The 16168-nt window shown below is 28.7% G+C and overlaps 1 protein-coding gene across 2 annotated transcripts in view; it reads left to right on the top strand.

Annotated features, from left to right (window-relative positions):
• The first annotated feature begins 6744 nt into the window (after positions 1 to 6744).
• Positions 6745 to 16168, top strand: part of LOC117177068 (transcription cofactor vestigial-like protein 4) — a 37350-nt gene continuing 27926 nt past the window's right edge. Inside the window, exons 1-2 of one of the 2 annotated variants that reach the window (XM_033367544.1) lie at positions 6745 to 6944; positions 11795 to 12030. Coding sequence is in view for 1 of the 2 variants with exons in the window: in XM_033367545.1 (XP_033223436.1) it covers positions 11973 to 12030 (58 nt within the window). In the remaining variant the exon portion in view is untranslated. The remainder of the gene's footprint in view (positions 6945 to 11794; positions 12031 to 16168) is intronic. The other variant, XM_033367545.1, reaches the window with a different exon arrangement.

Here is a 16168-nt window from a genome sequence, read left to right as displayed (position 1 = left end):
TGAAAATTAAAATTCGAAATTTTTTTCTAAAGCCTCCAGGGGACTTCGTTTTCGCACGAAAAAATTTTATGTGCCCTTATTGCATCCGGACCCACAATTGTTCATTTGATCTATTTTGAACGAAAATTGAAATTGAATTGAAAGCGTTAATCAATGTCAAATTTAAAAAAATTAATTCTTTAATGGCAGAAATTATTCTAATACCATTCAGCATTTTTTTTAAATAAATAACTTTTTTTATAAAATATTGTATTTTCCTTTCTATATTTACAGGGCTACTACATAGTCACTGGTCAGTTTTTGTATGAATTCACTTTTTAGTCACTTTTTAAAGATAAAGTCACTATAGTAACTTCTAAAAATAAAAAAACGCTGGTGACTCTTTTTTAATAAATTATAGCAGGGAACCCAAGGATTTCTGACATTTTTCTAATTCTTTTGCATTATGTTGAAGTAAACCAGAGTACTTTTAAATTCACATTTGAATTGTTATGGATTTTATCTAATTCTTATTCACTAATTTTATGCGCTTCCATTTATCTATGGATTTTTGTAAATTTATTAATTCGTTCGGAACTCTTTTCAATTATTTTAAGTTCTTCAGCATTCTCTTATCTTTAATTCGTTAAAATTCACCTGGAATTTCTAAAAACTTAGACTGTTAGCCCTCTACATTCATAAAAACAAATGTTTAACATTTACCATATTTTCCAAATTTTCGTGACAAATTGCCCTATTTTTTCTTTTTTGAGCTCCTTTTGCGATATGATCCCCGAAGTAAGTTTTTTTTTATTTAAACTGATGATTCATTTTCTATCGAAAACCGCAGCTGAGCCTGTTCGAATTTGTGGTCAGTGTCACTTTGACATTGTCAACTGACACATCTATTTCTTCGAAACTAGATAAGTTTTTCTCATCAAATTTGTTCAGGCTTAATTCAGCAACACGTCATCTTGGAAGTGGACTTTTATCTTATCTTTCAATGGGGATTTCCATTTTACAGAATTTTTTTTTCTCCTGAAAAATTCCGATTTTGTTTGTTATCTTGTTATGTACTGTCGTCCTTCAATTCATCTATTTATTCGAAGATTCATGTACTTTGTTGATAATTCGTCTTTTTTTGAGAAAAATGTAATCTTTTTGTTTAAAAATTCGTCTTTTTGGTTTTAAAATTCATGTCTCTTAGTAGAAATTTAATATTTTTTTATTAAAATACTCAAAACTGAACTGTTTCGTTGATTTATTTATTTTTATTTTTTTAATTTTTTTTTTTTTAATATCAACGAGTACATTTTTTTGTAGAAACTCCACCTTTTTTTTTGAAAATCCTACTGTTCGATTTGAAAATTGAACTCTAGTTGAAAATCCTCTAGCAAAAAAGAATCAACCAAGCAATTGTTTTTTTTAAGCCAAATAGATCAAATTTCTACAACAGATGAATTTTTAAAACAAAAAGATGAATTTTCAACCAAGAAAGATATTTCAGTGGATAAAGAAAAAAATGCATCCAAAACGTAGCATTTGTCTGACAATAAGACGAATTTTTCACAAAACAGTTGAATTTTTAAACCGAAAATATGAACATTGAAAGAAAAGTTAACATGCGACCAACCCAAAAAGACGATTTTTCAACAAAACAGTTGCAGTTTGAATACAATCTAGAATACAAAAAACCGTCTTTTCTTTTTAACAAAATTCTTGAATTTTGAAAAATAATTATATGTTTATTTCCTAAGTTTATAAATTATACAAATAACTTTTTTGAGGTCAACGTTTTTATTTTAAAAATGTTTTTAAAATTTTGAAATATACTTGAACGGTCACAATAAGATTAGAAAATTGTGAACAAAATTTAGGTCCGAGCAAGAAAAGTCGCGACTTTCTGTTTTTGGGCATGAAAAATCAGAAGATAGTACAAACAATAACAAAATAAGGACAGCGATAAATAATCATAATTAGGATGTCAAGTCATCGTAAGAAAGGGGCTATATTCGTACTACTTGTTGAGTGTAGACTGTAGACTAACTTAGTCGAAATTTATACCTGTAAAAATTCAACTTTCGATTTCTGGTGGCCGACCCCCGTGCTCCCGGGATTTTCAAAATTAACATGCAGTTTTAAATGGGAAAAACTCAGTTTTTGAAAAAATGGAAAACCCCATGACTGTTTATTAAGATTTTGTAAATAAAAGTTTGGTCACCTCTGAAGGGCTGTGCAAATAACTATTTTTCTCTCCAAAACTTTTGACCTCCCCCCCCCCCCCCCCCCCCCTACCTTCCTCGCAGTCCCCTACTTTGTACACGGAAAATGTCCCAAAAATGCAAAATCTAAGTTTTATGTCAAATTCATGCTAAAGACGGTATTTTTTTGAAAACTTTTTCAACGTGAATTATTTGGTTCGATAAGGGACAAGTTTCAAAGTTTTTTATGACGAATTTTGAATTGTTTAAATAATTATTGTTATTTTATACAATTTTTGTTTCGGCTTTAAATCGTGAAAACTTATTATTTTTCGGGGGGAATGATACAGTTGATGAAATTCAAGAATAATATTTTTAATTTACCAATTTTATGATTATTTAAACAATTTTTCCTCTGTTAAAAGTGGCATTTATTGTAGAAGACAGTTTTGCAATTATTTAAAAAATTAGTAATCATGCAATTGCGCCTTTTCATAGAAAAAATGGAGAAAAATTCTTGTTTTGTTTTAAATCTCTTACACTATTAGTACAGTCAAATTAGCTAAAAAAGGCCCGTGAACAAATTATTCTGGACATCTTTACCTTAACATATTTTGATGTGCGTTCTTCTGAAGACCTGAAAAGTTTGAAGCTGATTTCTTATTCAATTATTTGTTATTCTTAATGTGGATTCGCAACATTTTCACTGCACGTTTTTTTGGACTGTTACTTTCGATTAAGAGATAGGTAAAAAGTTTATAGGACTTTATTTTCACAGTATAAAATAAACTTCAAAAGGAGCCCTTTGCGAATATCCTTGGACGTATAGTTTACTAGATATTAATTTTTTAATTAACATTGTGCATTTTTCATTGAAGGAAAAGCGATGCTGAATTTTCATTCTTGCAAAAAGGAACATTTTTTCGGATTTCAGAATTCAAAAATGACAGAGGGGTGTGGGAGCACTTTTGTTAACATTCATATTTTATAAAAAAAGATCTGTTAAGTTCAATTTCGCTCAAATATTTAGAAGAATGTGAGTCTTCAGGAAAAGTTATGTTAAAGTTGTCAGAACAATTTTTCACATTGTTTATAAAAAATCGTTATAAACAAATTTCTGAATGGTTATACACCATTTTTTCAGATTTTTTCAGACACCTGTAAGTATGGAAAGAAATTTATTGTTCATAACGATTTATTCTAAACAGTTTGAAAAATAATGTTCACATCTTAAACATACTTTTTTCTGAAAATGCACATCTGTTAGAAATCATCTCAGCGAAATTGAACTCAACAACAGTTTTTTTGTTTACAAAATATGAATGTTTAAAAACAAGTGCTTCCCCACCTCTCTGTCATTTTTGGATTTTGAATAAAACAAGTTTTTCAATACTTTGAACTATCAACTTTATGAATTCAATAGAAAAAACCCGAACGCGATTTTTTTGCAGCAATGTAATTTCATCCACCCTTTGTCTTCCCTGAAAAACGCATAATGTGAATTAACAAATTCATAACTCTCAAAATATTTTTCGCAGGATATTCACAAAGGGCTTATTTTAAAGTTAATTTTATACTCTAAATTAAATTCAGGTACACTTTTTACCAATCTCTTAACCTAAAGTAATACTCCAAGCAAACATGTTACGAAAATCTTGAAATTTTAATTTTTTTAATAACAAGGCAAAGATGTCCGTGCTTCTAATTTGTTCCAGAAAAAAATATTTATTTGACTAAAGTATATGTCGCTCATTATTATTCAGAATTTTTTTTTAAGTACTTATATCCTCATAGTTTAAACCTTAATCATTTTTTGAAACTAGAATTTTCTTTGATCTTTCCTGTGAAAAGGAGCAAGTAATATTAATTGTTTAAATAATTGCTGTCTTTCACGAACAAAATTTTATATCAGAAAATCAAAGCTTTTCACGATTAACAGGATGAAAAAATGGTTTAAACCAATGGTAACTATTCAAAAAATTACTTTTTAACTAACAGGAGAAAGATCCTTTTAACAAATGAAAATTGTTCAAATAAATAAATAATTGCTTGGAAGTCATTAACTGTATCGTTTTCATTTTCAGGGCATTTTCTGGGCATAATACAAAGGGGTTTAGGGCATGAAAATAAAAAGTTATTGGATAAAAATTATTCCTTGAACGTCGCCATGAACATACTTCTTCTTTTTTCGAAGTCCAGTTTTTCTGAGGTATGCTCTAGTAAATGAGAATGATTCAGTTTTTTCAGCGTATTATTGAAGTTTTATTTCATAACAATTTTTTTTCAATATTTGAGAAAGCAGAATCATCTACTAATATGTATATGTTTGAATGCATACTTAACTTTCCACCATTTAAATGAAACCTGCTGCAAAACTAAGGATCAGCTGTCATGTCGTTTTTACTTGTGGCATTCTGATTGCGTTTTCTTTTTTAACCATTATGTCTCAGTGTATAAAATATTTATAAATAACTAATTAAAAATATTTATATCGTCGATACACGTAACATCAGGGACAATGACTGATGTGTGTCGTAACAAAGTATCTCTCGTGAATTCCCGACTTGATCGAGGCATGCCTCCAACAAATTCCACAATTTTTTTATTTTATTCATATGTGGGAGTCATTTTATTGTTTTCAATTCGGAACGTCGCAGTGTTTTTAATAGTGTACACTGAGTACAATCAAGTTTAAAAGTTGCCTGTCCTAAAAATAATTGATAAAATCGACAAAATAAATCTGTTACAAATTTCTAAAAATCATAATGATCAAGACCTCATTTTATTCTTCGAATGATTCCCTAAAATTCTATGTCAGAGTGGGTTTTATTTCAAAAAATTAATTTAGAAATCATACAGTTACTATTGTTATACACAATGACTAGTGTCAATTTTAATAAACACCACGCAAATAGAATTGTAGAGAATCCTTCAAAGAATAAAATGAAACCTTCATCACTAGGATTAAATATCAAGCGTAACTTGGCCATAAAGAGGAAGCAAAAGTAAAAAATCTAAATAACTACTGACCGAAGCAATTTCAAATAAGACAGGGTCCTACACTTGAAATTGCAGGATCTATCATAGACGATATATATTTGAGGAAATTGGGCAATACTTATTTTTCCGAATCGAAAAAAAATGTCTTTGAAGTTATGCGTATTTGAATTTTGTGCTTTGTTTTTCAAAAAATCCCGAATTGTCTTCTTTAAACCTCAACAACATTTGGCCTAATTGAGATATTTATTATTTTATTTTTAATTCTAATAGTGTTAATAGTCATTTTTTTTTAAATTTCTACTCTGATAATGAAGATATCTTGTAAGTTTGATGCTTGCTCAATAACTTTTGTAGTCAGGAGAATTCTTTTTTCTTACTATCAAATGTTCTATTTTTTCTTGAAAACAATGACAGATACGATAAAATGTTTTATGAAAAATTTTGCGTTCGGGAGAATTTTTTCCCCCTAAAATGTAATTATTGAATTTTTCTCGTAAACTATCAAAAATATTGCAAAAAAGAGACATTTTTTATAGAACATTTTTAAACGTGTAAATTTTTATCGTAACATTTTTTTGTATCCGTGATTGTTTCAAAGTAAAAGTAGAAAAATCGATTGTAAGATAAAAAATTCTCCTGTCTACAAAATTCATTTAGTAAGCATCAAGCTTACAAGATATCTTCATTATCAAAGTAAAATTTCAAAAATATATCGAAAAAATTTGAAGGTGGGTTTTTTTAAGAAAATCGAATTTAAATTTTTCTGAAAAATGCTATTAGAATCAAAAATAAAATAATGAATATTGCAATTAGGTCGATAGCTATAGAGGTTTAAAGAAAAAAATTCGAGATTTTTTTTTAAAGCAAAGCACAAAATTCAAATACGCATAACTTTTTCGAATATCATTGTAGGGCCCTGCCTGATTTGACATGAATAAAATTCGGTGTGCTGCCAAATAAAAAATTTTAATCTGGATTTTGTTCTAAAGTACGCTTAGAACGCTTCGTCAAAATGTTCAGAAATTAATGATAAATCTATTTTTGTTGATTTTATAAATAAATTTAAAAATTGGCGACTTGAGATAGATTGTTCGTATTCTACATTTTAAATTAATGACATATATATTAACATTCAATGCCCCATTTGAGCCCCATTATAATTTAACTTATTTTTTAAACATATAAAAACTGGAGTCGGCCTTGTCAGTTCCAATTTTTAAATGTTGCAAAATAAGGCGTATTCTGCACTTTGATTTATAATATATGTATGTGCAATTGTACATAGTACGTAACACGTCCCTGAAAGTAAAATAACCTAGATAAAATATGTTTTGAATTTGAATGATTGGAATTTTGTTTGCTTCGAAAAGAATCTTCTGGTTTCCTGGTGCTCTCGAATGTATAAACAATGATTTTGGGATCGTTCGGGACTTTAGACCATATTTACACGGACTCTGGCATATTCGGGATTGGCAGTTTTGCCTGCAGAGCGCGTCGGACCGCCAGCATTCCACTGTACAAAGTGGTGGGGAAGGAAATCACCTCCTCCCAACCTCCACTCCACTCCTCTCCGTCCTCTCTCTCACTCGTGTTCGTGTCAAACAGGCCGTGCTCGTGCTCGTGTATCCGCCCGCATACCATTTGATACCATTAGATTTTCATCCTTTTCAATGAAAATACGCGTTGCCCTCGGGCTAAATGTGCCGGGAAACATCGTGTTGATCATCTAGACCCACATTTGTGCAAGTGTCAACGTCAGACCAGGTGAGTTATCATTCGCGGAAAATCATCGTTTTACTCTCTGGAATGCATGTCTCGCTCCTTTTTTTTACGCTACGCCGCATTCCTCTATTGATTCGAAGTCGTACGGACATCTGACGTGATAAAACCAGGATGTCTCCTTCCAATCCGGACCCCCGATCCCCGAAATTAACTCCTTTTTTTACGAATATTTACCCCTTACTCTCACAATCAAGGACATTTTTTTACAACAGATGTCATTGCAAAAAATTTAAACATGATGAAAGATCTGTTTGAAACGTGTGAATTTTTTCCAATGTTTCGAATGAAAATCAGCAAATCCAAAATTGTGAAACAATGTGAAATTATTTTTCTTTATTTATAGAAATTACGCGCGCGAGTGTTTTTTAAATGCCGCTTCTGATGTATGAAATTCCTTCGTCGTTATATATGTGTTTGTTTTTGTCCGAGTGTGAAAGTTACTCTCAGGAATTTCGTATATTACTGGAAAGGTTTCATTTTTTTTTAAATTTATATATATTATTATATTGTTATATTTTTCTTTGATGACCATTATTATTTAAAGATTTAAGAAAAAATACTTATATTTTATTAAGTGTTTATAGATCGTTGTTATTTTTTGTATACAAAGTAGAATTCGTGATTTTCAAAAGAGACATTTGGCAATATTATAAAGGAATTCCAACTGAAATGTTATTTTCGAATTGGAGTAGCGCGCTCGACAAGATGCACATTTTTGCGGAGCACTCAGTAGCGGATTAATCGTGTTCAGAACCCGATCTGATTTTGTTTCTTAGAAATAGTATGATTAACAGTATTAAATATTATTTTCTTTCTTTTTTTTGTAAATAACGATCATCTAAATGTAAACATTGGCCTCTAATATCAAAGTTTCTTCTGGAAGCTCCTTTAGGAATTTCTCATGGAATTCCGATGGAATTTCTATGTGTAAAGGGCAGGGAGCACAGTCTTTATCTTGTTCCACTGTGTTTCTCTTTTTCCCCCTATTATCGAAAAAATTCTTCTTTCTCCCCTTTTCAATATAAATATACTATATATCTTTATTAATTTTTTAAAATAAATAATGATTAATCGGCAATTTAAGAATACACTGTCATCTGTTAACTATTTTTTAAAATATTCTACATATTCAAAAATATGCCACCGTGTGTACTGACAGTGTTATTTATTTTTTAATTTACAAAATTATTCTAATAAAACTTTAAAAAATATAAATTCAAAATATTTTTAATTAAAATCTTTAAAAATAACTTGAAGCTTCTTAAATAATAATAATAGAATTTTAAAGCATATTGAAAATGTTCAAACTGGAGACAAAAATTGTATCCAATATAAAATAGGAAGAGTTAAAAATATACATATACTTAAAAATTGAAATGTGCAAAGGTAAATTTTATGACTTGAACAATTTAATGTCAAACGTTCAAACATAAGCCACTTGAATTTTAAATCTGTCTAGGAGTGTTGAGCAGTCTTAAGTTTTATTTTTAAATCTTACGACTACAAAATTTACAAATCTTTATTTTACCGATTTCTTAAGTATATCCAATTTAAAAAAAATTATTTAATAGCAGGAATCATTAAAAAATCGTTTAGCATGATTTAAAAATGGAACATTTTTTATAAAAAGATTATTTCTTCTTTTTATATTAAAAAAAAGTTTATTCTTTTCACTTTTTTGATGAAAAAATGATTTCATCATTCCTATAGATTTTAAAACTATTTCTTAAAATCAGAGAACGTTAATTAAAAAGTTTTAAACATTTAAAAATAGACCTGCAACAAAAACTTGAATTGACACACGAAAATGTCAAAATTATGAATATAAAATTTTTTAAACACTTTTCAGGGTTCTAATACACTATTTTGCTAAATAGTTCATTGTTTTCTTTCCATAAATTTGTTTTTTCGATCTACTTTATAGAAAGTCCCTGGGCTCGTTTTAATCCAAAATTTTCCTAGAATTCAGATCTTATTAGACCAAAATTGCATCTCATCGTCATTATCAGAATTAGAAGAAAGCAAATGAGTAATTTAACTACATAAATATATCTTCTTTCTGTTCTAAAATTTTCCTTTTCATTCATAAATGTGAATCAACTTTCTTTGCACGAGAGGATACGCCTCGTTTAAACGGAAAATTGCGATAGAATTCGATTTAAAGAACTTTTCACGCTCCTTTTGAACGCAAAATTTAAATAGTCAATGAATTGAATAACATACTCGTAATATTTTTTAATCTTCTGTTATTTTATATATGTAATTTTTTTTAATTTATTAGTTCAAAATTGAAAGCACCCATTTCTTTAAGTCGATTTTGAGTAAAATAATAGAGAAAGTTAACAGGAATTTCGTTTGATAGTGAAGTATGAAATTTTGACGTTTTTTTTTTTTACTCCAAGCACTTAAAAGAAAGTGACAAAGTCGATTCGAAGGATTTCGATTCGTTTTTTTTTAGCCGCAAAGACCTCGTACGCTACGAATGGCATCAAAACCCGAAAACCGGAAACTGGATCGACCAACAACTTGATTAGTGGGGGACGATAAAGAAAAGGAGTTTCGTTTCTGTTTATATTCAATACAGGGTCCAGTCATATTATTATCCAGAAAAACAATGGATCCACTAAGAATTTATAAAATACAATTATTTCTTCGAGAAGTGGAAAGAAATAATTTGTTGACAATTTTAAAAGAAAATGAACAAATTCTTTATACACGTACCTAGCTTAAAATATGAATACATTATTTTGAATGAAAAGAATCTAAAGTCAAAGATTTAACATTGATTCTGTTCGAGACTTTCCTTCAGTTTGACGTAAATGCAAAGGATAAGGGTGAGTTCTATTTTAGGATTCGGAATAGGGGAAATGAAGAGTAAATTATCTCCCCTATTGACGTCAATAAGGATGCTTGGACCTTTTGAATTAGAGTATTAGTGTTGTCTCAATTGTCATTGAAAGCTTTTGCCTACATTTTTTGTTTGAAAGGTGCAAAGTTGGTTAATTCTGGAAAGTCAGTTTTAAGTAAATTTAATTTTCTAAATTTCTGTTTTTACTTGTGAAATAGAAACTTAGACAAATGATTGATAGGTAAATTGTATGACAAGTAAATTGTCAGTAAAAACAATTTTCAATCAAGCAAAAAGAAATCTTTAACTTTAGTTTATCTTTCCACCAAAATATTATTTATTTGATAATCTAAAATTCACTAATTTTTAAACCAAATCGAGACATTTTTAACCAAAAAATTGCATTTCCAACTTAAAAACACGAGTTTTCAACTACATAAAAGACTTTCAACGAAAAATGATAAAATTTCGAGTAAATGTGGAATATTTAAAATAGTTACATTTTCAATGAAAAACACACTCATTTTTAAACCAAAGCAACAAATTTTCAACCCAGAAACACAAACAGTTAAATTTTCAACCAAATAATTTTTTAAATATAAATCGAATGGTTAAGTTTTAAATAACAAAAAATTTCAACCAAGTAAAATAAATTTTCAACTAAATAGTTACTTTTTCCACAAAGTAGGTGGATTTTCAACCAAGCAGATTAAATGTCGATGAAATAGATCAGTTTTCTACAAATTATGGAATACATAGTTAACATTTCATTTAAAGAAGTACATTTTTAACTAAAATGAATGTTCAACCTAAAAACGAATTTTTAGCCAAATAGTCGAATTTTCAACGCAAGAGATAAATTTTCAACAAAATAAATAAATTTTTAAACAAAAATAATATAGTTAGAATTTTCAATTAAAAAATTATATTTTAATTTCAAAGAACTAATTTCTAACCGAAAAGGTTTTCCACCAAGCAGATTCATTTTCTACTAAAAACGATTATTAAAAAAAAAATACATGAATTTGCAAACAATTATTTGAATTTTTAAAAGGATTTCCAACGCAAAAGATTATTTGCCAAGACGATTTATATCCTAACATAAAAGGCGAATTTTTATCAAAATAAAGGGGTTTTCAACCAAACATGTAATCGATCAATTTTCAGTAAAAAAATAATTTGTTAACAAAACAAAAAATTATTTTCTTTAGACTCGAACTTTTTGACAGCTAATTTCTATAACCATTCCGGTGTAGGCTAGTAGGTAATGAACCGTCATTCCAGTTGAATTGTTAAAAAAAAAATGAATTCTCAATAAAAAATGTTATGGTTAATATCTCAATCGGAAGAGTTTTTGTAATAAAAAAAAACAATTAAATTCAAACAAAAAAGAATCTTCCACCAAAAACAGATTACTTTTCAACCAAAAAGAATGGCTTTTTAACAAATTGGTTGAATTTTCAACAAATTAATCAAATCAACTTCAGACTATTAAAATGGCCTAACTTTCTGGAGTTTTCTCCTGTAGCAAATTTCTCAAATTAACAGGATATCCTTTTTGGTGTACCACTAATTTTTTGAATTCTTTTGAAAAAAAAATAAGAAATCAATTTTCTGAACGACCTTAATGTTTACCCTGGCGGGCCGCTCGTGCGGTGCGATCGAGCCATGACTGATTATTATGATGAAATTGGGATGTTGACTGTGCGAGGGAGGTGGTGGGGGGAGGAAAGAGTGGGAGGAGACCACGTTGATAAGGGGTCCGCGGGGTCCGGGATGATCGAAGGTGGGAGGGAAGTGGCTCCTGGTAAGGGGTCCGCATTCCACAGACAATGTCACATTTTTTTAATCCCCGTTTTACTCTTATTTGCGCTGGGGTCTCCTCGTGCGGCCCAAACAGTTTCAAGATCGACTTTTGTTTTACCTTACTCGTCTAATCGTTTATACTTATATATGTCTTTTTTCCCGGTTATGTCTACTGTAGATCGAAGCGATAATAGTAGAGCAAGAACGCATTGACACTTGCGAAAGAACCAACATTGAAGGCATCAGTCTGGTGCTTGTTCATTTGTAAATATACACGTGCCGCACTACACAAGTGCAGTTCTCACTTCTGGGGGCTGCCTCTGAGGAAAAAGAAAGCTTCACCAGGGGATCGTAGCATGTCGGCAGTTGAGAGTGCCTTGGAAGTCCTCTCCAGGGCAGCAACGATGGTGCAAGGTCAGTTCAAAAATTCCTATATCCTAGTCTACCGTATAAAACTTTTGACAAGTCAGGGTGGCCCTAAGTCAGGGAAAACCTGGAAATTAGGGAAAAGTCAGGGATTTTGAAAAAGAAATTAGCAAATGTCAGGGAGTTTTTATACGAGGTACTTTAAATAACTCTCGAGGATAATAAATTTGGAATTTTTTTATTTTAATTTGAAATTTTTTATTCCGGCCACCCTGATATAATATTCTTGTTAGTAATTTATTTGCCTTAAATTGTTAATTCTATGATTTAAGAGATCTGTCTTTCTTTCACAGATGAAATTCAATTCTATTTATATTTATTTTTTCGCAGTTGCTTTCTCTTGAAGATTGTATTTTTAGTTTTAAAATGTATTATTTGATTGAAAATCCAACTGTTTTCTAGAATATTATTCTCTTTGGTATGAAAATTGAAAATATTTTGAATAAAAATGAACTTTTTTTTAATTCATATGTTGAAAGTTCGACTGCAATCTTGCTTTGTTAAAGACAACTTTTTTTTTAATTCCTCTTTAATTTAAAAATGCATCTGTTTTGGTAGAAATTAAATTTTTTTTTATAAAAGTGAAACTGTTTGGTTGAAAATTAATCTTCTTTAGTTTAGAATTGAACTATTTTGTTAGAAATTCGTATTTTTTGCTTTAATTCTACTGTTTTTTATTTTAAATTAAAATCCTCTTTTGTGGATTGTGGATTGTGCTTGGTTGAAGATTGAATTAGTTTGCAAAAAAAATTTTTTTTGCTAAATATTCATCATTTTAGTTCAAAATTCATCTATTTGGTTGAAAATTAATGTTTTATTTTTTTGAAGTTTCACGTCTTCTGGTTAAAAGTTGAACTTTTTTTGAGAAAATAATTTTTTTTAAATGAAAATTCAACTGCCTGGGTAAAAGTAAAACTGCTTGTTAAAAATTTATTGTTTTGGTTGAATTCATCTCTTGATTGAAAATTTTACTGGTTTGTTGATGATTCTTTTTTTTTTTTTAATTAATTTTGTAACTGAAAATATAATTCTTTCATTTTTGGTTCAAAATCGACCTTTTTTTAGTAGTTGAAAATTTTTCTTTTTCAGTAGAAGAGTAATCTTCTTTTTCGAATCTTCATCTTTTCGGTTTTAAAATTAATCTGTCTTCTTAAAAATTCATCATATTTAGTTGGAAATTCAACGGTCTTCTAAAAAAATTAATTATGTGGTTGAAAAACAAATGTTTTAAGTTAAAGTTTCATCTTTTGTGTTTAAAAATTCAACCATTTGATACTTAGATATTAAAATAAAATATAAAAAATCTGCGGCGAATCATCGATATCGAATTCGAATTAACTCGAATGAGTAAAAATTCAATGAGACTCTGTGAAATTTCACTGTGAATCAGTGACTTATTCCTGTCTATCTGGAGCAGTGACTATGCAATAAAATTTCGGTCGCGCTTTATTGATTTTCTTATAGAAGAATGTACCGAAATGTTAATTACTTTTTGGCCTTGAAATAAGTGAAAAATTAATGAAACTTCAATGACTAATCACTGATTCAAGTAAGAGAGTTGGAACTTCAAACCAAATTTTTTTAGACATTTTTATTTGTGCTTGAGCCTGTCGCCAAATCTAGAGAAATTCCAAAGATTCACTGAATGTTTAGTAATATTCTTTGACTACTTCATTCTGTCCACATTGAAGTTTCTGCGTTTTCACTCACTTGAAATTCGTTTGTTATGAGATTTTCGATACATAGTTTAGAACTTTACTTTTTTTAAGTTGATTTTTTATAATAATTTGAAAAAATTGCATTGTCGTAAATCAAGGTAACCACTAAAATTTCAGAAAAAATTTCGGTACATTTCCTGTTGTTGCTTGGTTTTTGAACATTTTTCCCGCATGTGCAAATTTAAGATTCAAATCCTCAAAAGAAAATAATTTTAAATTTGAAGTTTTAAAAACTGAATAATTGAGAAGTAAAGCATTCCAAGTGGAACAATTCTGAATTTAAATGTGGTTAACGGTTTTAGTTATAACCTGTAAAATGGATTACTTAAATATGTATAATAGTACAATTTAATGGTTTGTTTTTACATTAAATTATTTCATATTGAATGATTTTTAATTACAATGTTCCAAGTTTTGTGATTTCAAATTTAAGTTATTAAAAATGATGGAATATCAAATTGAAAGAATTAATTTGGTGTTTAAAGAATTTTTCATTAAAAACTTTCATAAGTGAATTAAATGAAATGCGAATCGCCTGGAAATTAAACAATTAGTAAGAGAGAAGCCTTGAATAAAATTGTTCAAATTTTTATTTTCTTATTTTTATGTCTGAAAATTTAAATAGTCTTTTGCAATCAAAGCTTAAGGTTATCGAATTCGATCATTAAAAAATAGTTCAGGTTCTAACACAGATCGTCCAAAAAGGAATAGTTTTGAATTTTTGCATTCTAGATATGAATTAGTTAAATCTGCCTAAAAGTTATTTAAATATCACGAAGTTTTTCATCAGTAATATCCCATGATTAGCTGTTTAATTATTAATTTTTAATTTCTTATTGACAAATACGAAGAAATTGTATCAAATGCGATTTAAAGGAATTTCGTTATTTTACAATTAGATTTTTATTTCTGTCAGGATTCGAGATTGCTGAAAATGAGTGAAAAAGTTATCCACTTGAACATCTATACAAAAACTATAGAATACCAGAAACGAAAGAAGCGAAAGACAAGGAATTTGGATTCTGGCGATTGTAGGAGTAATTGATGAAATTTTCATCAAAATATTTAAAAGGTTTAATATGTGTTTTAGATTTTGATAGACAAACTTCTCTAGAGACCTTACTAGAAAAAATTATTAGAAAGTATTTCGTAATGCTCCAGAATTCGAAGCTTGTACTTTCTTTTATTGCCAGCTTCTATTACTATAATAATTTGATCCAGTCTGACTTTGAATTTAAATGTGGAATTTCACTGGAATCCAATTTTAATCTGAAAATCCCCTTTGCTAACGAATTTTTTTAAAAGTTTCTTATCGTATAGATTCGTTTTCCTCAAATAATTTTATTTGATTACTCTGTTCTCAGGAATCTTATCTATTTTCAATTCTCAAGAACGAAATAAACAGAGTTTAAAATCCAAATGAAACTTAATTAGATCAGAGACTTTAGGGAAAAAACTTCCGGCTTAGTGATATAATCAAGAAGCGATAGTAATATGATCATTCTTTAATCTGATTGAAACGGAATCGAATCTCGGAAATCAAAATTCTTAACATTCCGTAGACAAGGATATTAAGTACCGACTTGATGATTACTACTGATAAAATTATTCTTTGTTAGAAGATCATTTTTTTAACAGACGATGTCACAAATTAAATTTTTAACGAATTGCTTATTCAGTTAAATGTATATTCGATATTTTAAATTCAGAGCTCGGATCGTGCGATTTTTTCACATTTTTTCAATTTTTATCACAATGAAACTATTACAATTAAAATTCAAAACTAGTAGCAAATTTTTATCATTTCAATTATATATCATTAAGGCCATGTTTTTTTTTTTGTAAAAAATTCTTTGTTTTGCTTTTTTCATAATTAAAAAAGTTTCTGACCATATAAACGTTTTTTTAGTGTATCTTGTTCAATTTTCCAAATTTTCAACTGGATATCGCTTTTCGTGTAAAAGTAATTTGGGTTTGAAAAAAAAATGTAAAAAATTGTTTTCGGGTTACGTTTATATGGCTTTAAAGCTCTATATTTATAATTTCTTTTAATAGCAGCATTTGAAACTAAACTATTTCTAATTTCACGAAGTCGATTAATTTCAAATTAAATTACAGTCTTCATACTCTTTTCAACATTCCCTTTTCTCCCCTTCTTTAAAGAATTCTCATTTTTCCCACACGTTTTCAAGAAACTTACTTCCTTGTTTTTTCGTTTAAATGCGAAATCAAATAGCAGAACCCAATAAGAAAAAACTAATATTTTTGGTTGAAAGTTAATTGTTAAATGAAGATGCAACCATTTGATTTTAATCACCTATTTTGTTAAAAATTAGCTTCTTTTGCTTGAAAGTCCAGATATTTGTTTATAAATGCAACTGATTACTAAAAAAAAAATTCTGTTCTGA

This window comes from Belonocnema kinseyi, chromosome 7 (assembly GCF_010883055.1).
Source record: "Belonocnema kinseyi isolate 2016_QV_RU_SX_M_011 chromosome 7, B_treatae_v1, whole genome shotgun sequence".
NCBI classification, from domain to species: domain Eukaryota; kingdom Metazoa; phylum Arthropoda; class Insecta; order Hymenoptera; family Cynipidae; genus Belonocnema; species Belonocnema kinseyi.
The sequence above is the reverse complement of the archived record's forward strand: the minus strand, read 5'-3'. Positions and strand labels throughout refer to the sequence as shown.